The 26,254-nt window shown below is 42.5% G+C and overlaps 1 protein-coding gene across 8 annotated transcripts in view; it reads right to left on the reverse strand.

The window, feature by feature from the left end:
- DENND1A (DENN domain containing 1A) overlaps positions 1–26,254 on the reverse strand; it is an 851,690-nt gene that overhangs the window by 330,338 nt on the left and 495,098 nt on the right. For all 8 annotated transcript variants that reach the window (XM_077283539.1, XM_077283536.1, XM_077283537.1 and 5 more), the window contains one exon: positions 25,700–25,801. In XM_077283539.1, coding sequence (XP_077139654.1) covers positions 25,700–25,801 — 102 coding nt within the window. The remainder of the gene's footprint in view (positions 1–25,699; positions 25,802–26,254) is intronic.

The raw sequence follows: 26,254 nt of genomic DNA on the forward strand, positions 1-26,254 counted from the left end.
TAAAACCCACAATTGTTGACAAATTATATAAACATACAAGGCATAGGGGGGCCATTTACGGATAGCAGTTTCTGCAATCGACAGCTCCAGGGCTAACTAAGGGCTTAAGATGATTAAGGGGACTGCGGCGGGGAGGACAATGAGCGCCAGAGCCCGCTGTAGAGACAGGGTTAAACATCCACCCCCATTGTAACTTTTGCTTGTGACTGTAATGTAGTCAACTGGAACATGTAAATGCCTAGAATACAAAAGACTTCACAGAAGAGAACAGTAAAGATCTGCAGCCTCCGAGAGATTGTTATGGCTACTGACGGTACAGTAATATTTCTTAGAGCTGCATAAATCATCATGTGAATACGTGACTAATTGTCTACAGCTACAAAGAGAAGTTGTTGAATGCTGATAATTACCAGGCTAACTTGAGGATAATCAAATCTGACTCGGTACTGAAAAATAATAATGATGATGTTAAAAAAAAAATATATATATATATATATATATATATATATATATATATATATGTATATCACATATTTAAAATTATTCAAGTATTGTTTTACTAGAGCTTAGTATTGTCAGCAAACATTAAGGGGTTGTCTAGGACTTTTACACTGATTGTCTATCCTTTTGTATAGGTAATGGATATTTGATTGGTGGGGGTGTGAAAAGTGGCACCTCTGCCAATCAGCTGTTCCCAGTACAGGTGGCAATCAAAAGTGATGTTACAAAACAGCGCCGTGCACTGTATAGTGGCTGCGGACGGGTACTGCACATCTGCTTGCTATTGATTAAAAAAAGTGGGTGGCCATGCACCCCTATTCAAAGGATAGAACATCAATGTAAACGTCCCAAACAGCCCTTTTAAAGGCAATGAACATCTCTGGTCTGATACATTTTTAAGTTTATTAATTTTTAGTAGATTTTTTAATTGCTAAGTTTCAGGCTGCAATTTTCATTCGTTTGCTCTTTTTCTCTTTTGGGAATGTTTATAGAATGGATGTGAGGACTGAGTATCAGGGGTGCTGCTGTCTTCATTAGCTCATATATCAGCACAGCTTCAGTAGTGTACTTATTTTCACTTCATATGCTTTCATATGCTACCTGTTTTCTCTGCCTTCCTTAATAAACTTTTTTTTTATCCTCTCCACTACAGATCTGTGGATAAACTGATCCTTCCCCTTCTGCTATCCCTAATGATGAAAGAAGGGAGTGGAGGGTGCAGAGAGAGGGATCAGAGCCAGGAGCAGATACTCTGATTGATTCATAATATTTTTGTATAAGTGGTCAGCTAGATAAAAGGTTTGTGAGGATCACCTAGTCAAGTGGACTCACTAAGCCCCAGGTCCGGGTGGGTACACAGACCCAGGCATTAGTTCAGCTGGCAGGATAGCACGTGGGAAGTAAGGAAGTAGCACACTCTGGAATCTTGGGAGCAGCAGGACGGATGAAGTGGAAGTCAGCAGAGAATTAAGCAACTTAAAGCACAGTGTGAACAGAAGGGGGAGTACACCACTTTTAAGTCTTGAAACTCAATCATAAAACACAGTTGTGTGTCTTAATGGGCCTTAAAAAGGATCATGGAGATGACACCATTGAGCCATGCTGGGCAACCTGAAAGACCTGACGTGGAGCACAACAGAGAGCAGTGGACCAAGGTGGAGGAAGTAGAGCCTGGAATACCATGGACAGTACAGGTCCTTCTCAAAAAATTTGCATATAGTGTTAAATTTCATTATTTACCATAATGTAATGATTACAATTAAACTTTCATATATTATAGATTCATTATCCACCAACTGAAATTTGTCAGGTCTTTTATTGTTTTAATACTGATGATTTTGGCATACAACTCCTGATAACCCAAAAAACCTGTCTCAATAAATTAGCATATCAAGAAAAGGTTCTCTAAATGACCTATTACCCTAATCTTCTGAATCAACTAATTAACTCTAAACACATGCAAAAGATACCCGAGGCTTTTAAAAACTCCCTGCCTGGTTCATTACTCAAAACCCCCATCATGGGTAAGACTAGCGACCTGACAGATGTCAAGAAGGCCATCATTGACACCCTCAAGCAAGAGGGTAAGACCCAGAAAGAAATTTCTCAACAAATAGGCTGTTCCCAGAGTGCTGTATCAAGGCACCTCAATGGTAAGTCTGTTGGAAGGAAACAATGTGGCAGAAAACGCTGTACAACGAGAAGAGGTGACCGGACCCTGAGGAAGATTGTGGAGAAGGACCGATTCCAGACCTTGGGGAACCTGAGGAAGCAGTGGACTGAGTCTGGCGTGTGCAGGAAATGGGCTACAGGTGCCGCATTCCCCAGGTAAAGCCACTTTTGAACCATAAACAGCGGCAGAAGCGCCTGACCTGGGCTACAGAGAAGCAGCACTGGACTGTTGCTAAGTGGTCCCAAGTACTTTTTTCTGATGAAAGCAAATTTTGCATGTCATTCGGAAATCAAGGTGCCAGAGTCTGGAGGAAGACTGGGGAGAAGGAAATGCCAAAATGCCTGAAGTCCAGTGTCAAGTACCCACAGTCAGTGATGGTGTGGGGTGCCATGTCAGCTGCTGGTGTTGGTCCACTGTGTTTCATCAAGGGCAGGGTCAATGCAGCTAGCTATCAGGAGATTTTGGAGCACTTCATGCTTCCATCGGCTGAAATGCTTTATGGAGATGAAGATTTCATTTTTCAGCACGACCTGGCACCTGCTCACAGTGCCAAAACCACTGGTAAATGGTTTACTGACCATGGTATTACTGTGCTCAATTGGCCTGCCAACTCTCCTGACCTGAACCCCATAGAGAATCTGTGGGATATTGTGAAGAGAAAGTTGAGAGACGCAAGACCCAACACTCTGGATGAGCTTAAGGCCACTATTGAAGCATCCTGGGCCTCCATAACATCTCAGCAGTGTCACAGGCTGATTGCCTCCATGCCACGCCGCATTGAAGCAGTCATTTCTGCCAAAGGATTCCCGACCAAGTATTGAGTGCATAACTGAACATTATTATTTGATGGTTTTTTTGTTTGGTATTAAAAAACACTTTTATTTGATTGGTCGGGTGAAATATGCTAATTTATTGAGACAGGGTTTTTGGGTTATCAGGAGTTGTATGCCAAAATTATCAGTATTAAAACAATAAAAGACCTGACAAATTTCAGTTGGTGGATAATGAATCTATAATATATGAAAGTTTAATTGTAATCATTACATTATGGTAAATAATGAAATTTAACACTATATGCTAATTTTTTGAGAAGGACCTGTAACAGGACTTACACACCGCAGGGAGGCGCTCATAGCAGATCAGCAATAATAACTATGTGGGTCTCCTGCAGATCCCTGGTTGTCATGTGACAAGGGAGCCGATGGGCGGGGATGGTGATGTGCTTCCAGCGCGAGCACATTAAATGTCGCTATTAAAGATTGACAGAAGTATTTAACATGTTAACAGCCGCGGGTGGATTGCAATTACACACGCAGATGTTAGGGAAACATGGCAATGTGCCGGAAAAGATGCGGGCTAAGTGCCAGAGCCCGCGTCAAAGGGGTATACACAACATATGTTGTACATATATATTTATATGTCATTTGTCATGAACAAGTTAAAGGAGGGATCGACCTTAACCAAAGCGGTCTCCAAACGCTTTTATACTTGTAAAATAACAAACCGAGAGGATACTCACCCTTCCCAGGTCCAGCTGCTGCTTGTACACCACTGCTTTGGTCTCTGTCTTGGCTGAAGTAGTGACATCACAACTACAGAGCATAACATTGCGGCAGACAAAAGATGAGCTTAGAGGCTCGTGCCGTCTACATCAGCAGATTCACAGATTCCAATGATTGGCTGCAGCTGTAGTAATGACGTTACCGCTGCAGTCGAAACAAAGACAGGAACAGAAGAGGAGAGATGGCGCTCTTCGTAGGGAGGGGAAGTATCTTCTCAGTTTGTTATTTTACATGTATAAAAGTCTTTGGGAACCACATTGTTAAAGTAGAAAACCTATTTTAATGCAATTTATAATAGGTTTATTAAAGGCTCTAGTAGCTCTATATATAATCTTCTATTTAATCTTTCTCCTGTTACTGAGTTTATTATGGTTCTGTCTCTCGTTCTCTTTTTTCTCTTTCTGGCAGCAAATCTCCTCATCATGAGAATCTAACTGAAGGTCTATGTCCCATCTTCATGCTAACTCCTGCTTGCCTGGACCACTAACCTGATTTATTAGAATTCTATGCATTTCAGAGAGAGACTACGTTTCCTGATTTTTTGCAGGATCATGAGCTCTATCCAACAGTTATTTCTACTTGTTCTGTACTTGTAAAAAGTATGCTCTAGTAACCAGAATTTGTTAAGAATAGTTCATACTCGAGTTATGAGAGGAGAAAATAAGCCCCAGAATAGGGGATATTGTACCAGGAAGGGACCCAGGATGGAGGACATTATACCAATAAGGGGCTCGGAATGGGGGACATTATACCAAGAAAGGGCCCAGTTAGGAGGGCATTATTACTGGAAGCACCCATGACGGGTGACATTATTACTGATAGTGGCCCAGGATGGTGGACATTATTATAGAAAAGAGTCTGAAAGGGGGAATTATTACATGGGGGGGAACACACATGTCCTTATTGGATCTACAACCCTACAAGTACCCATATATCTGACCAACATGCAGGTGGAGGCCCAGATCCGAAATCTGCACCGGGGCCCATTGGACTCCAGTTATGCCACTGCGTTTAATGCTGGGTTATATAAAATCAATGCACGAAAGTCTTGATGCAATGTTGATTAAAACGTTTAGGAACATAAAGGAGATCTAAATAAGGTCAGCTCTTCCGTCAGAATCCATTATATAAACTAAACTCGATGGTCAAATGTACAGCCTGCAACTGTCAGGAAACAATTGTGAAGAACACAGAACAACCATACGCCCTATAAAGCTTTCAGGGCAGAAACCATCCCTCAAATCACAGCCTTTCTGTTTAACTTGCCTAAAACTAGGAAATTGAACATATTTTGTCTCTTTATAAATTACCCATTTAACATAAGCCCCACAGTAACTTCTGAACTTGTGATCCTCACAACAGCCGGCTTGTCTTTCATTTCCTCCCTCGCTTTTTATTGCCCTTGAAAGAGGATTACTAGTGTAAGAGTGGATTCCTTGAAGGGCCTGTTACCAGCACCACATCTGTTTCTGGAAGGTGAGCACTCGTCACTGTCTGACTCTGTTTAGTCCCTCTAACACATACTTAGTGGTGACCTGGGAAGCGGAAGGTGCCCTGAACTCTGCAAGTTGGAATGAATGAAGGGCTGGCAACAGCAACTCTTCTGTATGTGTGTGTATATATATATATATATATATATATATATATATATATATATATATATATATATATATATACTCTGCTCAAAAAATAAAGGGAAAACTTAAACAACACAATGTAACTCCAAGTCAATCATTTCGGTGAATCCAACCTGTCCAGTTATGAAGCAACACCGATTGTGAATCAATTTCTCTTGCTGTTGTGCAAATTGAACAGACAACAGGTAGAAATTATAAGCAATTAGCAAGACAACCCTTATAAAGAAGTGGTTCTGCAGGGGGTGACCACAGACCATCTCTCTGATCTCATCATCATTTTGTCATTGCTCTCACCCCTAGAGGTACAGTAGCATGAGGCGGTGTCTACTGTACAATCCACAGAAGTTGGTCAGATAGTTCAGCTCATCCAGGATGGCACATCAATGTGAGCTGTGGCAAAAATTTTAGCCGTGTCTGCCAGAATTTTCCAGCGCATGGAGCAAATACCAGGAAATAGACCAGGAGACGTGGAGTGGGTAATAGGAGGACAACTTAGCAGCAGGTCCGCTACCTCCTTCTTTATGCAAGGAGGAACAGGAGGAGCAGTGCCAGAGCCCTGCAAAATGACCTCCAGCAGGACACCAACATCCATGTGTCTGCTCACACTGTCAGAAACAGACTCACATGAGGGTGGTATGAGGCCCGATGTCCACAGGTGGGTATTGTGCTTACAGCCCAGCATCGTGCAGGGTGATTGGCATTTGCCACAGAACACCAAGATTGGCAGATTCGACATTGGCACCCTGCATTCTTCACAGGTGAGAGCAGGTTCACACTGAGCACATGTGACAGTCATGACAGAGTCTGGAGATGCCGTGGAGAACTTTCTGCTGCCTGCATCATCCTCCAGCATGACAGGTTTGGCAGTGGGTAAGTATTGGTGTGGAAAAGCATTTCTTTGGAGGGCCGCACAGCCCCTCCATGTGCTCACCAGAGGTACCCTGACTGCCATTAAGTACAGGGAGGAGATCCTCAGACCCATTGTGAGATCATACGCTGGTGCGGTTGGCACTGGGTTCCTTCTGATGCAGGACAATGCCAGACCTCATGTGGCTGGAGTGTGTCAGCAGTTCCAGCATGATGAAGGCATGAATACTATGGACTGGCTCGCCCGTTCCCCAGACCTGAATCCAATCGAGCACATCTAGCACATCATGTCACATTCCATCCATTAATGCCACAGACTGTCCAGGGATGGACTTATGCTTTAATCCAGCTCTGGGAAGAGAATATCTGCCTTCTCATTAGGAGCATTGTAGAGAGGTCACACAGGCACGTGGAGGCCACACACACTACAGAGCATCATTTCCTTGTCTCGAAGCATTACCACTGAAGTTAGATCAGCCTGTAACTTCATTTTCCACTTTTTTGAGTATCATTCCAAATCCAAACCTCCATAGAATATTAATATGCTTTACATTGATCATTTTTATGCTTTATTGTTTTAACGCATTCCACTATGTAATGAACAAAGATTTGCAACTGTAAAATTTCATTCAGTGATCTTTAGGATGTGGGATCTAAGTGTTCCCTTTATTTTTTTGAACAGTGTATATATATATATATACCCTGGCTGCAGCTTGTTTTGGAAAAGTAAAAGAATCATGCTGCATTTGACTCACCCTCCCTGGGTCCAGCACTGATTCTCCGCTGCTGGCCCCAATAATTATTGCCTGCAGTGCTGACATCACATCAACAGCACTTGCAAGCCAATCAGTGAGCACAGTAGTTCTGAGCAGCTTGTGAGCTCGGATACTAGCTGCAGTGCTCTTGATGTGAAGTCAGCACTGCAGTTGAGCACTGACAGCTGCGGCATAGCCTTCGTTCTGGACCCTGGGAGGGTGAGTAAAGCGCATGTTTATTTAAAAAAAAAACAAGACAAACAACAGCCAACGGAAAGGGGTTTTGTGAAACAAGAAAACCCCTTTAATGTAGATGATAAAGTTACCAGCAATATAATTTTTGTTAAAGGGTTTTGGATGGCTGACCAATGCTAGGTCACATGGGGATCAAGCTCCCACCGCCCTCACACATCAGCATTGCTTACCAGGCAAAATGGCTTATATTGCAGCTCAGCCCGATTTATTTTAACGGTAATAAGCAGAGAGCTCCAGTATCAGGCACAGCTGCTAAAGATGCATAGAGCTCTGGTAAAAACAGCACTGTGGCCTCTTCAATCAACTTATCAGTAGGATCCCCCCAGTCAGAGCCCCACACTCTGATATTAACCCCTTCACCTCCCAAGCCTGTTTTCGCCTTCATGACCACGCAAAATTTTACAATTCTGACCAATGTCACTTTATGAAGCAATAACTCTGGAAGGCTTCAACGGATCCCGATGATTCTGAAATAGTTTTTCGTTACACATTGTACTTCATGATAGTGGTAAAATTTGTTTGATATGACTTGCATTTATTTGAGAAAAAATCTTTAATTTGGCAAAAATTTAGAAAATTTTGCAATTTTCAAACTTTCAATTTTTATGTCCTTAAACCAAAAAGTCATGTCATACAACATACCGTAGTTAATAAATAACATTTACCACAAGTCTACTTTACATCAGCATAATTTTTTAAACATAATTTGTTTTTGTTAGGAAGTTGTAAGGATTAAAAGTTGATCATCAATTTCTAATTTTTCCAATAAAATTTACAAAACCATTTTTCTTAGGGACCACATTACATTTGAAGTGACTTTGAGGAGCCTATATGACAGAAAATACCCAAAAGTGACACCATTCTAAAAACTAGCGTACATCCCTCAAGGTGCTGAAAACCACATTCAAGAAATTTATTAACCCTACAGGAGCTTCACAGTAACTGAAGCAATATGCACAAAAATTACTTTAGACCCATTTTTTTTTAATTTTCACAAGGGTAACAGAAGAAAATGGACCCCAAAATGTGTTGTGTAATTTCTCTATGTACGTCGATACCCCATATGTGGGGGGAATTTACAGTTTAGGTGCACAGAAGGGCTCAGTTTAGGAGCACAGTTTGACTTTTTGAACCCAAAATTGGCCAGAATCAAGAGTGGACGCCATGTCGCATTTGGAGAGCCTTTGATGTGCCTAAACAGTGGAACCCCCTACAAATAACCCTATTTTGGAAACTAGACGCCTCAAGGAACTTATCTAGATGTGTGGTGAGCACCTTGACCCACAAGTGTGTCACAAATATTTATAATGTTGAGCCGTGAAAATAAAAAATTTAACAAAAATTTTCTTTTAGCCCCAATTTGTTTTATTTTCACAAGAGTAACAGGAAACAACGGACCACAATAATTATTGTGCAATTTCTCCAGAGTACACTGATACCACATAAGTCGGGGAAAACTATTCTTTGGGCGCACGGCAGGGAGAGAATGAGCACAGTTTGACTTTTTTTAACGCAAATTTGGCTGGAAGAGAGAGCAGACGCCATGGTCACATTTAGAGAGCCCGTGATGTGCCTAAACAGTGGAAACCCCCCCAAAATAGAACAAATTTCAGAAACTACACCCCGCCCAAGGAATTTATCTACACCATGTCCCAAATTATTATGCAATTGGATTTAAGTGTCATAAAGGTTTAATTGTTTTGTTTATTAAATAAACTCGTGGTTGGTATTGTGTCTCAGGGCTCAATGGATCACTGAAATCAATCTTAAACACATGTGATAATTAGTTTCCAGGTGATTCTAATTAAAGGAAAACTACTGAAAAATGATGTTCATCATACTGTGAAGAGATTTGTGACTCAAACAGAGAACAGACAGAGTTCATGCAGATAAAGGCATAACAAGAAAGGTTTCTGCCAGACAAATTCATTGGATTAAGAGCAGCTGCCAAAATGCCATTACAAAGCAGCAAACAGTTATTTGAAACTGCTGGTGCCTCTGGAGTCAAACCTCAAGGTGGAGGATCCTTCAAAGGCTTGCTGTGGTGCATAAACCTACTATTCGGCCACCCCTAAACAGTGTTCACAAGCCGAAACGGTTGCAGTGGGCCCAGACATACATGAAGACTAATTTCCAAACAGTCTTGTTTACTGATGAATGTCGAGTAACCCTGAATGGTCCAGATGGATGGAGTAGTGGATGGGGTCACCATGTCCCAACAAGGGTGCAACATCAGCAAGGAGGTGGAGGAGTCACGTTTTGGGCAGGAATCATGGGGAAACAGCTGGTAGGGCCCTTTAAGGTTCCTGAAGGTGTGAAAATGATCTCTGCAAAGTATATAGAGTTTCTGACTGACAACTTTCTTCCATGGTATAAAAAGGAGAAACGTGCCTTCAGGAGCAAAATCATCTTCATGCATGACAACGCACCATCTGATGCTGCAAAGAATACCTCTGAGTCATTGGCTGCTATGGGCATACAAGGAGATAAACTCATGGTGTGGCCACCATCTTCCCCTGACCTCAACCCCATAGAGAACCTTTGGAGTATCATCAAGCAAAAGATCTATGAGGGTGCGAGGCAGTTCACATCAAAACAGCAGCTCTGGGAGGCGATTCTGACTTAATGCAAAGAAATACAAGCAGAAACCATACAAAAACTCACAAGTTCAATGGATGCAAGAATTCTGAAGGTGATATCAAAGAAGGGTTCCTATGTTAACATGTAACTTGGCCTGTTAGGAGGTTAAAACATATAAAATGTTTAGAAATTCTACTGTGCCTAATAATTTGGAACAGTGCAGTATGAGTTTTTATTCATTTTGGAGATTATACTGTTATCATTGGGAGGTTTCTTCAATAAAATTCGATGTATACTCTAACGGGTGATGACTTATTAGACTGACTTTCATTTGCACCGATCATTTAGGAAGATCCGAGAAAAATATAATTTGCAAAATAATTTGGAACATGGTGTAGTACATAAGGGGGCAAACCAGGGGTGTTATTAGATGGCACCAGGATGGGCTACTCATACTTTGTGAGGGGGCACACTGGATGCTACTACCATTTCTTTGTCTACAATGTGACTAGCGACCATCTCTCAGAACTGAATATGGTTCTTGCAGTAAGGTTGGGGATCCCAGCTCTAGATGGTGACTCTTTTGGGCCCCGTGCACAATGGGTGGTTCTCAGTCGAATGATGGTTCGGCCTACAGGTATTTCTCCCGACAACCTTCATATACAGCTCACCCTGCTGGGTGCTCCAGTGTTTTCTACGAGAGACGCTGTCAGACTGCAATGATGGCAGCTTAGCTCATAGACAACAAAACGAGCAACAGCCCAAAATCGGACATGCCGGATCATTTTTCTTCTCTGACGTCATCTGTCGCGGGTGAGTTGGGAGGTCCCAATACACAGACTACATTAGACTAGATATCAACAGGTTCGCCCGATGTTTGTATAATGTGTATGTGGGGCTTTTGACTCCAGTGTACCCCTTCAGAAATATTGCTAAGGCAGAGGCAACATGGGCCATTTCCCAAACCCAAACTTAACTTTAGCAACATAGTGTCATGCAAAACAAACAAGCATGCTTTCTTAGCTTTAGCATAAGGCTATGATCACGTAACTTTTTTTGCACTTTTTTCTGCTTGAGAAGAATGTAGAATTATGGCAAGACAAGTGCAACTTTAATTCTGCATATTTTTGGTAAATTTCTTATGAGGTTAAGGATGAATATTTTTGTTGATAACTAGAGTTCGTAGCACCTGGTCCACTGGCTACATGGGTAATGTGTGGTGACTGGACGTGAGCCTACGAAACCATCTCCTACCTGATGACATCCCCAGCTCCTGTCCTGATTACAAATACTTCAAAGACAGCACACATCCAATTTGTTTTATATACATCATGGCTTAATGCTTCTATCTCCCAAATTGGATGTGTCCTGTCCTGATTAGCTGGCCTGAAGCAACATCATCGATGTGGTGTGGTACACGTGACATCCCCCCCAGGTCGGATAATCTAAAGAAGAGCCGTGGATGCCGTCAGGTAAGTGGATGTTCTCAGGGCTCCAGTCTAGAGGCCACAGATTACCGACATGGCTGATGGACTTGGTCCAGCAAATCGATTTGCACCAACTACCGCTATCCCATTTTGATCTCCATGAAGATAAACTGTAGTAAAAACGCTGAAATAATTAACTGAATCCCTTAAAAACCAACCACAGGTCAAAAGGTGCAAGCAGTATAATGAATGATACATAACTGGAATCAGGTTGTCTGCCACTACATCGTGCTGCTTCAGATTACATAGCAACAACTTGCTGACAAATTTCCTTTAAGGCCCAATTTTTTCAGTAGTATTTCAAACCCCAAACTATTTATAAGCACATGTAGCTCTTTCATAGACAAATCCTGCAATACCTTTACATGGCCGGTCTGTCCTTCCATTACTGAGGAATCAGCATTTTCATTGACATACAAATGAGGCTGAAGAGCTATGGTAGATCTGAAGCCTCTGTCACTCCAGCTCTATTCTGCCTCTTCCTGCTTGACTGACAACCTATTTGCTGTGTGAGTTCAGGCAAAGGAACCGTCAATCAGGCAGGAGGAGGAGGGGAATAGAGCTGGAGTGACAGAGACTTCAGATCTACCATAGTCCTTCAGCCTCATTTGCATATCAATCTAAACGCTGATTTCTTGGTAACGGACTGCAGGCAAAGAATCTGTTAATCAAGCAGGAGGAGCCAGCGGTGGGCGAAGAGTAGAGCTGGAGTGATAGAGGCTTCAGATCTACCATAGTCATTCAGCCTCATTTGCATATTAATTCAAATGCTGATTTCTCAGTAATGGAGGAAAGGACTATTGCTATTTCTGGACTTGTCTATGAAAGAGCTATATGTGCATATAAATAGTTTTGAGGGAGGGGGTTAAATCCTGCTAACAGATTCCCTTTAATTTTGTCACACTAAATAATGCAATGAAAACCTTTTTTGGCAACTCCATGTAAAAAGCTTAAAATTTCAGACAAGAGGCTCGTATTTCACCATTAAGTTAATGGAAAGCTACTTTTTTTTCTATCTATTAATCCTTAAATCTTGTTAAAGGTCTGGAAGGAAATGTAGCCCTTACGGCAGTCGGGGTGATAAATAAAAGATTAAATGTCGCCTTTTCTTCGGATGACGTTTATTTTTCTTTGCTAATGCACATTCTATTTTTTTTTTTTTACAGCACAATATGTTGATAGGTTTAATGGTAGATGATAATGCTGCGGTCGGGGGTTAGAAAGTGGGACCCCGCAGCAGGAAAAGGTCCAGTTGCCAAAATCTGTGATCAAGCAATGAGTCACTTGTGCCTCTGCATTGTTTTTTGTTTTTTTTTGTATTACAATTGGGGGTATATGGAAATTTAGAAGAACAAGACATCCACAAGTATAAAAAAAAAAGCAATAAGAAGGTCGACCTGTTCCCGTATAGTGTGAGTCTCGGAGAGGGCAATCACTTCCTCTTCCAAATCAAATTAAGGTTGCAGACAGTTATCCCATTATCCTGCGGCTGCAACTGTTCCCTAGAGGAGTAACGAGAACTGCTCTTCACAGGGGGCTACACAAACCTTCCAAGACCTCTGGACCTTCCAACAACACATGGAACAGCAAACAGGTTGTAAAGGCAGTGGCAAGAGAGGGGCTGTTATGGGGATTGTTATCTGCATGAACTGATTTTTTTTCCCCCTCAAAGAAACACAAAAATCTTAAACAGTTTGCAGTGAGGCTTCTGATCTGTATTCTCTCTTTATAATTTAATTATGAGATAGCAGAAATTCAGTCGTTTGTGGTTTCTGAAGTGGCGCGCTGACAGATCGTACTGTTGGGAGCTCAGTCTCCAAATAACAGTCAGTGGTCTCAGGGTAAAAATCACAAACTGGAAGGTGGATCCTTAGACAGGGCAGTAGGAGGCATTATGGAGGACAAGATATATAACATGGGGCACAGCCAGAAGAATATACTGTCATGGTTAGGACATGGTTAATGTCCTGTTCTCTCAGGATTAATTTTGCTGGTCTCCCTTTGGATCTGGGAGGGGTATTTATACTCACTCCAGACTAGGATTCCTTGTCAGCTATACTTATGTCTTGTCTGTGTGCCTGATCCATGGAGTGTGTGCTCAGGTTGCAATTGTGTTCCCTGCTCTCCGTGCGTTACGCTGCTCGTTTGTTCTTTTTTGATTTCTGCCCTCTGGCTTCTCTTCTGACAATCCCCTGTCTCTCCCCTTTTGGTACTTCGTGATCCCCTGGTTCTGATCTTAGCTTGTTTGACTATTCTCCTGTGTGTATCGTCTCCTCTGCACCCTGGCATCTGGCTCTGCCCTCAACCAACTCCCACTCTGTCGCATGGTTCAGGTCCTGCTTGTTACCTGGTTAGTAACCTGGCGTTTTGCTCAGCTCCCTTGCTGCTGTGTGCAGCTCTCCCCGCAGCAATAATACCCGGGAGCCGTGACATATACTAGGTGGATATATTATTATTAAAATATGTATCAATATTTCAAAGCTAAAAGATGTCCAGTAGAAATCACGGAATAAAGCTTGGGGCGATCATCTTCTTAAACTTCCTACAAATGAATTTGCAGTGCGCCACAGAGATATTCTGGATTATCAGATGGCCATACATGTTAGATTTATGTCGGTCAAACTCGCCAATATCAACCGATTTGGCCAATGGTGTAAAGTGTAAGTGGGAGACGGCAGACTAATGGTCGGGAGAGATGTTGATCGCAATGTGTCCGATTTCAGACTGCCGATCGAATTGTTCTTCCTGAAATAATAACCCAACACACCTTTTAATCGGTGGCTTTCTCATAGAGAATACAGGAGCTCTCGGCCAAGAGACTGATCCTCTGTATGGAAGCGTCGGCTAAGATGGCTATCAGACAAACTTTCTTATGGTCACCTAATATGGCTTGCAAAATTCTGGCCTCGATGAATCAGGGAGGCAGAGGCACTACTATTTCTTGTGAGATAATATATGATATGATAATAGTTATTATTAGTCATCAATCTCCGCTGAGGGGAGGAACAATAGACCTGTCATAAATCCTGTGCCTACTAAAGATAGTGAGTTACAGGAGTTTGGCCAAAGATTGTAAAGTTTCTTTTTCTTTTTTTATTGTGTTTATCTATGATCACGCAATAAATATTGGGAGCTCAATCTGCGCATTCATGATCCATGGAGATGCATGATTTCCATAGATACTACAATCTCAGTTTATAAAGAAGCACTCCTCCTCCTCCTCCCATCAAAGTTCTCATCCTCGTAAGATATTTCAATAATCATATTACACAGCACTGTGTACTTACAATTGCATCATATTATACAGCACTGTGTACTTACAATTGCTCATTTTGCCTTTCTACCCAGATAATTCTTCTCTTTTTCATTATGTCTATGAGATCACATCATTATAAACTGACGAGCTGAATCCTTCTAAACTTTATGTAGAAACAGGAGGTTAAATTTCTCTGTATTGAGTGGTAAGTCACTGGAAAAGTCTACGGCAGGTGGAGAAGGGAGCAGATCGGTCAGGAGGCGAAGAGGGGAATGCAGGGACAAGAGACTTCCTATTTCTACATAGAGCAGAGAAATTAGAACAATTATCTGGATAGAAAGGCAAAATGAGCAATTGTAAGTACACAGTGCTGAATAATATGATGATTGCAATATACAAAGAGGATACAAACTTGGATGGGAGGAGCAGGAGAGCTTTTTTAAGTACCACCTTCCTTCAGAATTTAGTTTAGAATTTTTGGCAACATCCTGATTTCATTGCTCCAATGTTTGTTGGGTGGTCTGGAAGTCACTTCTGAATACAAGTCTATGACAACCAGAGCAAGGCCAGAACGAGGCTCTCATAGACCTACACTGAGAGCTTGTGACCGTTAGCTCTGACTTCTGGTCAGGCAGAAGCTACGGTCACAAGAAGACGGAGTGGGACTGGGAAGAGAAGACGACGGCGGCTGGTAATTTTTTTTACTACAGGCAAAGAATAAACATTAGTGATACCATTTTGGGGTTAATTAAAAAAACACTGGAGTAGTGCTTCAAAAAAAGCTGTGAGTCTTGGACCGGTTTCACACATCCAGAATTCATGGTCCATGTGCAGACCACGATGTCAAGCCCGGAGAAAGGTCTCATGACCCAAACTCAACAATCTCTGTATATATGAAGTTGTTGAGTTCAGTTCAAGAGATCAGCGACTGATCCAGACATCATGGTCCTTACTCAGAGGCATAAAAGTGGCAACAACACCATATTCATTTTGCGAACTAATATATCCAGCTAGATTAGAACATAGTTCAAATAGCATCTCACTCTTTGGGAGGACCCTCTATGTTCATGCATTACAATAGGCAGTGTGTAATACCACATCTTCCCAGTGGTGGCACTGCAGGGAAAAGTATCAAGTCCAAGAAGCAGGATCGCCAGCGATAAGCTTACTGTCAGGAAATACTTCATACTAAAAGATTTCCAAAATTTCCAACCCATTCAAGTGTACATTAATTGTATCCAAGTCTATATTATCTAAATATTAAGGCTATGTGCACACTTTGCGGCGTCCTCTGCGGGTTCTCCCGCAGCGGATTTGATAAATCTGCAGGGCAAAACCGCTGCGGTTATCCCTGCAGATTTATCGCGGTTTGTTTTGCGGTTTCCGCTGCGGGTTTACTCCTATGCTATTGATGCTGCATATGCAGCAATATGCAGCATCAATAGTAATGTTAAAAATAATAAAACATGGTTATATACTCACCCTCTGACGTCCCGATCTCCTCGGCGCTGCACGCGGCGGTCCGGTTCCAAAGATGCTGTGCGAGAAGGACCTTCGTGACGTCACGGTCATGTGACCGCGACGTCACGGTCATGTGACCGTGACGTCACCGCAGGCCCTGCTCGCACACCAACCCTGATACCGGACGGCCGCGTGCAGCGCTGAGAGGTGAGTATATCATTATTTTTTATTTTAATTCTTTTTTTTTTACACAAATATGGTTCCCAGGGCCTGGAGGAGAGTCTCCTCTCCTCCACCCCGGGTACCATCTGCACATTATCCGCTTACTTCCCGCATCGTGGGCACAGCCCCATGCGGGAAGTTAGCGGATCAATGCATTCCTATGGGTGCAGAATCGCAGCGATTCTGCACAAAGTGACATGCTGCGGAATGTAAACTGTTGCGTTTCTGCGTGGTTTTTCCCGCAGCATGTGCACAACAGATTGCTGTTTCCATAGGGTTTACATGTAAATGTAAACGCTATGGAAACTGCTGCGGACCCGCAGCATCAAAATCGCCGTGGATCCGCGGTAAAACCCGCAAAGTGTGAACATGGCCTAATTGTAATTATTATTACTTTAATTATGCGCATTCCAACCCAATCTACGATTATACTGCACATTTTATCAGAAAAATAAAAACAGGAAGGAGTTAAATAAATGTAAATAACAAGTAACCTTTGCAAAAACAACCAATGAGTATAAAAAAAAATAATTAAAAAAAATAATAAAAAACCTTCCACCCCCAAACACAGCGTGTCACAGATCAAAGAGCTGTTACCTTCCCCGGCCTGTATATTCTGCAGCCCATGTACCCGAGCTTTGATGTATTAATTAAGAGTCCTTCAGTAGCAGGTGTCATCGATACAACCGCAAGCAAAATTGTTCCAACTTTGTCTTAGCAAATGAAAAGCATTTAACTAACGGCATCACTCGGCCCATTTTGCTGGAGAGCATTAGGAATTGAATAAAAGCAACGGCGGCTGGTCTCTGAGCACAATAAGAATATGCAGGAACAGAGGAGCCTGATTAATATTGAGTTATTCTACACAATTTGCCTGGGAAATTGGGTGAGAAGAAAAGACCTTGAAAGGAAAGAACACTGGAATAACAGGACAGCAAGAAGTACCCTCGTGCGTCTACGAATAGTACATAGAATATGCAAGAATTATAAATATTTATACGTAATGTGAAAAAAAAAAAAAGAGAGAGCGGCAAACTTTTCATTAATAAAGCATAAATTATATAGGGAAGGAGTTCAAGCCTTAAACACTTGTGTCTTTCTGCTATCCTGGTGTATTTTAGGGCTTTCAGCTGAACGGTGCTCTTTTTTAAAAATTTGTTTCACGTTTATTAAAATCGAATTGTGAACGCAAAGATCCCTGACTTATCTTTGCTGTGGAAATTGTAGTATAACATATATTATTAAAGTGCAGTTTGCAGATTTCTTGCATTTAAAAAAAAAAAGTCGGAGCAGTTTATTGTGCTTCTCAAGGAGAAAATTACATTCTAAGTTCTTAAAGGGAATACATAATTTTATATATTTATATTTTTATATTTATTATATTTTTTTTTCTAGCCTTATTTGTTTATTGCTCTTTCTTATGTTTGCATGGTAATGGTGGGAAATAGCTTACTAGAGTTGCTATACGGCAAGCAACTGGCAAGCTAGGCGAGGCCAGCAGCACAAAGAATACTCTTTAAATCATTCCCGCCAGAGATTTTTTTCTTCTGCACCGAAAAAATGTACCGAAAAATGGGAAAAGAGGATGAAATGGTGAAAAAAAACACCACAATACTGCCACCATTTTTTGGATTTTGCTTTCACGTCGTTCATTATGCGGTAAAAATGGCCATGAAACACAGACAGTAAAATTATGGAGATAAAGAACTTGAATGTGTGTATACAGTATATACAGTCATGGCCAAAGGTTTTGGCACCCTTGAAATTGTTCCAAAAAATGAAGTATTTCTCCCAGAAAATGAATACAATTACACATGTTTGTTATACACAGGTTTATTTCCTGTGTGTGTTGGAACACCACAAAAAACAGAAAAGGCAAAATGGACATAATTTCACACAACCTCAAAAATGAGCGGGACAAAATTGTTGGCCCCCTCAACTTACTATTTGGTTTCATACCCTATAGAATAAATAACAGCAATCAATTGTTTCCTATAACCATCTACAAGCTTCTTACACCAGTCAACTAGAATTTTTTGTACCTCTCTTCTGTTGCAAACTGCTCCAGGTCTCTCATATTTGAAGGTGACTTCTCCCAACAGCAATTTTAAGATCTCGCCACAGATGTTCAATGGGTTTTAGATCCGGACTCATTGCTGGCCGCTTCAGAACTCTCCAGTGCTTTGTTTCCATCCATTTCTTGGGGCTTCTTGCGTTATGTTCGGAGTCATTGTCCTACTAGAAGACCCATGACCTAGGATGCAAACCCAGATTTCTGACACTGGGCACTACATTGCAACCAAAAAAATCCTTTTGTAATCTTCAGATTTCATGATGCCTTGCCCACATTCAAGGCACCCAGTGCTAGAGGCAGCAAAACAACCCCAAACATCTTGGACCTCCACCATATTTGACTGTAGGTACTGTGTTCTCTTCTTTGTAGGCTTCTTTCTGTTCTCGGTAAACATTAGAATGATTGGCTTTATCAAAAAGCTCTACCTTGGTCTCATCTGTCCCCAAGACACTTTCCCAGAAGGAGTTTTGGATTACACAAGTACATTTTTTTATTTGGCAAATGGCTGTCTTCCTAGGCCTCCTGCCATAGCGTTTCATTTAACTAAAATGTCAACAGATAGTTTGCGCTGCCACTGATGCACCTGCAGGACAGCTTGAATTTCTTTGGAACTTGATTGGGGCTACATATCCACCATCCGGACTATCCTGCGTTCCAACCTTTCATCAACTTTTCTCTGCCATCGACGTTCGTGAAGATTTGCTACACAGTGCCAGAAGTTGTAAACTTCTTGATTATGTTGTGCACCGTGGTAACATTAGCATCAATATCTCTGGAGATGGACTTGTAACCTTGAGATTGTTGATATTTTTCAACAATTTTGTTCCTCGGACAATTCTCTTCTCTTTCTGTTATCCATGCTTAGTGTGGCACACACAGACACAATGCAAAGATTGAGTCAACTTCTCTCCTTTATATCTGGTTTCAGGTATGATTTTCATATTGCCCACATGGAGTTTTGGTGAAATTATGTCCAATTTGCCCTTATTTCTCTGTTTTTTGTGTTGTTCCAACACACAAAGGAAATAAACGTGTATAACAAAACATGTGTAATTGTGATAATTTTCTGTGAGAAATACTTCATTTTCTGGAACTATTTCAAGGGTGTCAACAATTTTGGTCATGAGTGAGTGTGTGTGTGTGTGTGTGTGTGTGTGTGTGTGTGTGTGTGTGTGTGTGTGTGCGTGTGTGTGTGGTGTGTGTGGTGTGTGTGTGGTGTGTGTTTGTGTGTGTATTTAAAACTTTTTTAACCCCTTCATGACTTTACAATTTTCCATTTCTCATTTTTTCCTCCCCATATTCCAAGAGCCATAAGGTGAAACTGACCTGACAGTGTGATTCTCCAGGTCAGCACGACAATGCGGATACCAAACATTCATAGTTTTTTTTTATAGCTCGGACTTTTACGAATTTACGAACGTAACGATATCAAATATGAGCATTTAAAAATGTTTTATTTTTATTGGGGCAAAAGGGGTGTGATTTGAACTTTTGTGTTGTATTTTTTTCATATTTTTAGTCCCCTTAAGGGACTTGAAGCTGTGATCATCTGATTGCTTGAACTATACACAGCTCTGCATCAGCATTGCTATGCACAGTGAAAATCACAAGGGGTCATCAGTAGACCCTTGACTGTCATGACAACCCATTAGCTCCCTGCGATCATGTGACAAGGGCGCCGATGGGCGGGATGAATGATGTGCTTCTGGCCAGCGCATGCAAAATCCTGCTGCCAGTGACTGACAGTGAGATATAATTGGTTAACAGCCACGGGTGGAACTAAGGGGTTAACGACAGAGATTGGAGTGCTGTTACATTCAGATGTCGGCTGTATAACACCTTCACCTGCTCCATACACCTGCACCTGCAAGTGTCGTGCATCTACAGCGGATGACAGGAAGTGGAAAAAACAGATTATCGATGCACAACTTCATTCATTTATGTAAAATACCCTCTTTGATGAGATTATTTATATGTATATTATGTAACGCAGTAACAAATATGGTATTTTCATCTTCATCTAAATAGTGTAATTTGTATAATTAGAATGCATTTATCATCCACGGTGCTGTGTATATCAATGACGTATTCTTAACCTGTAAGTGAAAAGTCTAGTAAGTGCTCTATTTTAGGTTTCTCGCTTCCACTTTTAAATGTGATAAATGTGACAATGTTGGAAGACATTCTTTCGCAGCTTCTTGCATTTCATACAAGTTGCTTTTCATTTGAAGAAAACAAAATAATTTTTGCAATTTGAAGGGGCTGTCGGGCCTTAAAAAGAAAATTGAAAAAAAGCATAGAATGCTATAAAAATAAGTCATAATTACCTTACTGATCACATGGTGATCTGTTTCCAATGTACCCTGGTCCCACGCCTGACTCTGTACTGTACTTCCATATACTGTCATGGCCGAACGTATTGGCACCCTTGAAATTGTTCCAGAAAATGAAGTATTTCTCCCAGAAAATTATTGCAATTACACATGCTTTGTTACATACATTTATGTCTGCAGTGTGATCCTATAAGTGTGTCCTAGAAGTGTGGATTAATTTAGAATTAAAACCAGAGAGATGTATACAGACTGTGCCCTGCTACCTGCCACCATCGCACTCTAACAAGCATCTCTATTCTTCCGACAGGTATGTTCATCCACCCAGCTCTCCTGCTGTCTGTCTATGAAGTGCACATAGTACATCACCCAGCCTTGCAAATAGACTTGCCTCTGCACCTAGCTTCCACTTGGTATGTTCATGCACCCAGCTCTCCTGCTGTCTGTCTATGAAGTTCACATAGTACATCACCCAGCTTTGCACATAGACTTGCCTCTGCACCTAGCTTCCACTTGGTATGTTCATCCACCCAGCTCTCCTGCTGTCTGTCTATGAAGTGCACATAGTACATCACCCAGCTTTGCACATAGACTTGCCTCTGCACCTAGCTTCCACTTGGTATGTCTTTCAACTAACCCCAGCTTTACCCACCCCATCACCCGTGTTATTTATGACCTTACTTACTCTGGCTTGATTGTATTCATCTGGTCCAATCTTAATTCTCTGACCAAGATGAACAGAGACCACTCCTCTCTGCTTCACACCTGAATGCACTTAGTTATACATATATTGCATAGCTCAAGTCTGCAATGATTTCAGTCTGCAGTGTGATCCTGTAAGTGTGCTCTAGAAGTGGGTATTAATTTAGAATTAAAACCAGAATTGAACCAGAAGGGAACTGAAGGTAACTGGCCAGTCACTGTAAACAATGTTTCTGTTTGTTATCACTTTCACCCCTATAATCCTTCACTTTCTGCTAACTCCCCTGATCCCTACACCAAGTAAGGAACTGTTCATCTCTTCTTCAATCCTCCCCATCCATCTCACCTCCTCCTCAGAACTGTTCCTTAACCTACAATCCTGTCTCCAAACACAGACAGCCCCCTCATGCCCTCTCCTACTCCCACCTGCTAACACTTTCTCTGCTCCTTCTCACTGTTGGTGATATCTCTCCAAATCCTGGTCCTCCTCACCACATTCCCACAGTCATTTCTACCTCCCATCCAAGCTCTATCACAACCTTCCGTAACCTCTCTAACCTTATACCCATTCACCCAGCCCCCGCTTCCCCAGTCCCACTAACAGGAGCTCTGTGGAACGTTCGCTCTGTCTGCAACAAGCTTTCCTACATCCATGATCTTTTTGTTACTACCAAACTTTCCTTCCTCGCCATCACCGAAACCTGGCTCACCCCTTCTGACACAGCCTCCCCTGCTGCACTTTCGTATGGTGGCTTCCACCTTTCTCACACCCCCTGCCCCAGCAGCAAACATGGCAGAGGAGTTGGTCTTCTCCTGTCAGATACCTGCTCCTTCACCCCAATCCCACTGCCACCCTCTGTTACCCTCCCTTCCTTTGAGGTGCACTCTGTTCGCATCTACTCCCTCTCCAACCTCCAACTGGCTGTCATCTACCGACCCCCAGGGCCAGCCACCACCTTCTTTGACCACTTCACCACCTGGCTACATTTCCTTTCTGCGGACATCCCTACTATCATCATGGGCGACTTCAACATCCCCATTGACACTTCCCTCTCAGCTGCCACTAAACTTCTCTCACTTCTTCCTTCGGCCTCACTCAATGGTCTTCTACAGCCACCCACAAAGATGGCCACACACTGGACCTCATCTTCACCTGCCTCTGCTCCCTATCTAACCTCTCTAACTCACCTCTTCCTCTCTCTGACCACAACCTTCTCACATTCTCTTCCCTCTCCACTCCATGTCTACAATCCCCACCCCACAAACTCTCACACCCTCGCAGAAATCTTAAACACCTTGACCTACACTCATTCTCTGAATCCCTCCTCCCTCTCACAGATATAAGTTCCTTACACAATGTGGATGACGCTGCCGCTCTATATAACACAATAGCTGTAGCTTTGGAAATTGCTGCCCCACTTACACATACCAAAGCTCGCAAAATCAACAGACAGCCCTGGCACACCAGCCTGACCAAAGAACTGAGGTGAGCTTCCAGGGCTGCTGAGCGCAGATGGAAAAAATCCCACTCCAACAAGCACTTCATCGCATTCAAACAGTCCCTCACTACTTTCAAGACCACACTTGCCACAGCTAAACAAACCTACTTCTCATCTCTCATATTCTCCCTGTCTCACAACCCTAAACAGTTATTCAACAACTTCAACTCTCTCCTCCGTCCCCCAGCACCTCCTCCCTCCCCACTCATCTCAGCTGAAGACTTTGCCTCATTTTTCAAGCAGAAGATTGATAACATCAGAGACAGTTTTGGTCAACAACCCCCAGAGCCCTTCCTCCCGACTTCCCAGCCCTCCACCTGCAAAACCAACTTCTCCACCATTACAGAAGATCGACTCTTCACTCTACTCTCAAGATCACATCTCACCACCTGTGCACTTGACCCGATCCCATCCCACTTCATCCCAAACCTCACCACAGTCATCATCCCAACCCTAACCCATCTCTTCAACATATCACTAACAACTGGTGTTTTCCCCTCAAGCTTTAAACATGTCTCCATCACACCTACCCTCAAAAAGCCCTCTCTTGATCCATCCTCTGTATCTAGCTATCGCCCTATATCACTTCTCCCCTATGCCTCAAAACTACTGGAACAACACGTCTACCTTGAACTGTCCTCCCATCTCTCTTCTTGCTCCCTCTTCCACCGCTTACAATCTGGCTTCCGGTCACACCACTCCACTGAAACTGCCCTAACTAAGGTCACCAATGACCTCTTAACCGCCAAGAGCAAGCGACACTACTCTGTCCTCCTCCTCCTGGACCTGTCGGCTGCCTTTGACAGTGGATCATTCCCTATTATTACAGACCCTCTCATCCCTTGGCATCACAGACTTGGCCCTATCCTGGATCTCATCATACCTAACAGACCGGACATTCAGCGTCTCCCACTCACACACCACCTCCTCACCTCGCCCCCTATCTGTCGGTGTCCCACAGGGTTCAGTCCTAGGGCCCCTGCTCTTCTCCATTTACACCTTTGGCCTGCGACAGCTCATAGAATCTCATGGCTTTCAGTATCATCTTTATGCTGATGACACACAGATCTACATCTCTGGACCAGATATCACCTCCCTACTAACCAGAATCCCTCAATGTCTATCCACTATTTCATCCTTCTTCTCCACTAGATTTCTGAAACTTAACATGGACAAAACAGAATTCATCATCTTTCCCCCATCTCACGTGACCCCCCCCCCCAACAAACCTATCCATTACAGTAAATGGCTGCCCACTCTCCCCAGTCCCACAAGCTCGCTGCCTCGGGGTAATCCTTGACGCTGATCTCTCCTTCAAACCACATATCCATGCCCTTTCCACTTCCTGCCGACTTCAACTCAAAAATATTTCACGAATCCGTTCATTCCTCAACCAAGAATCTGCAAAAACCCTAGTCCATGCCCTCATCATGTCCCGGCTCGACTACTGTAACCTCCTGCTCTGTGGCCTCCCATCTAACACGCTCGCACCCCTCCAATCTATTCTAAACTCCGCTGCTCGACTAATCCACCTGTCCCCCCGCTATTCCCCGGCTTCTCCCCTCTGTCAATCCCTTCACTGGCTCCCCATTGCCCAGAGACTCCAGTACAAAACCCTAACCATGACGTACAAAGCCATCCACAACCTGTCTCCTCCATACATCTGTGACCTCGTCTCCCGGTACTTACCTACACGCAGCCTCCTATCCTCACAAGACCTCCTTCTCTACTCCCCTCTTATCTCCTCTTCCCACAATCGTATACAAGATTTCTCTCGCGTATCACCCCTACTCTGGAACCCTCTACCACAACACATCAGACTCTCGCCTACCATCGAAACCTTCAAAAAGAGCCTGAAGACCCACCTCTTCCGACAAGCCTATAACCTGCAGTAACCACCGATCGACCAAACCGCTGCATGACCAGCTCTACCTCGCTTACTGTATTCTCACCCATCCCTTGTAGATTGTGAGCCTTCGCGGGCAGGGTCCTCTCTCCTCCTGTACCAGTTATGACTTGTATTGTTGAAGATTATTGTACTTGTTTTTATTATGTATACCCCTCCTTACATGTAAAGCGCCATGGAATAAATGGCGCTATAACAATAAATAATAATAATAATAATTTCCTTTGTGTGTATTGGAACAACACACACACAAAAAAGAACAGAATAAAAAAGGGAAATTGGACAGTTTGCACAAAACCCCAAAAATGGGCTGGACAAAATTGTTGGCACCATTCCATAATTGCAGGTAAACAACTCTGTTTCAAGCATGTGATGCTCGTTCAAACTCACCTGTGGCAAGTAACAGGTGTAGGCAAAATGAAAATCACACCTGAAACCAGATAAAAATAGGAAAAGTTGGCTCAATCTTAGCATTTTGTGTCTGCGTGTGCCACACTAAGCATGGAGAACAGAAAGAGGAGAATAGAACTGTCTGAGGACTTGAGAACCAAAGTTGTTGAAAAATATCAACTATTTCAAGGTTAAACGTCCATCTTCAGAGATCTTAATGATCCTTTGTCCACGGTGCGTGATATAATTAAGTGCCATCTATTGTAGCTTTGTGAATGTTGCAGCAAATCACTGGCAGTCAGCAGTGGTCACATTGCTACATGTCACATGAAGGCGCTGTACTTTTCCGAAGCTGATCACATGCTGTCTAGCTACGATGGCGGAAAGTATGATTAGCAGTGGGGATGTAAGCGTTGCACCAAAAAGTGGATCAATAAGGTAAGTATGAGTTATTTTTCAATTTTTTAACACTGTAAGAGGTTTTCTTTACATGGCTGAACAAGTAATTTAATAAAACAAAATCTGAAAGGATTAAGTACTGACCACTTCACTTGGTAGATTCTGAAGGTCATCGAAGGGAGTCTCCAAAGTGTTGGTGTCTACATTTAAAACCACTGCATCTTCCAGGCTCATACCTTTTACTTTCTGAAAGAAATATCAAACAAATAAGTTGAGACATGCATAAAGCCCCACTAAAAAAAATGCACAAGTGGTACAACGCTGAAAAAAAATAGATATAAGGGGAAGATAGACAATTTAATCAGTTGATATGCCCTATAAAGTCCCCATAAAGATTAATGACCAAGAGCCATCTCTCGCTATTATCTCATTCACAAGAATCCTGGTTCAGTCTCCAAGACAGCTTACGGAAGTGGCTTATCTTCTGGGAGAAGAAACAGATATTTATCTTCCCCGACATCTTCTGGGGGGGAGGATCTTGAAGCCACCCATACATATTAGGGTACTGTCACACAGTCACACTTTGATCGCTACGACGGTACGATTCGTGACGTTCCAGCGATATCCATACGATATCGCAGCGTCTGACACGCAGCAGCGATCAGGGATCCTGCTGAGAATCGTACGTCGTAGCAGATC

This window comes from Ranitomeya variabilis, chromosome 2, assembly GCF_051348905.1.
Source record: "Ranitomeya variabilis isolate aRanVar5 chromosome 2, aRanVar5.hap1, whole genome shotgun sequence".
NCBI lineage: Eukaryota > Metazoa > Chordata > Amphibia > Anura > Dendrobatidae > Ranitomeya > Ranitomeya variabilis.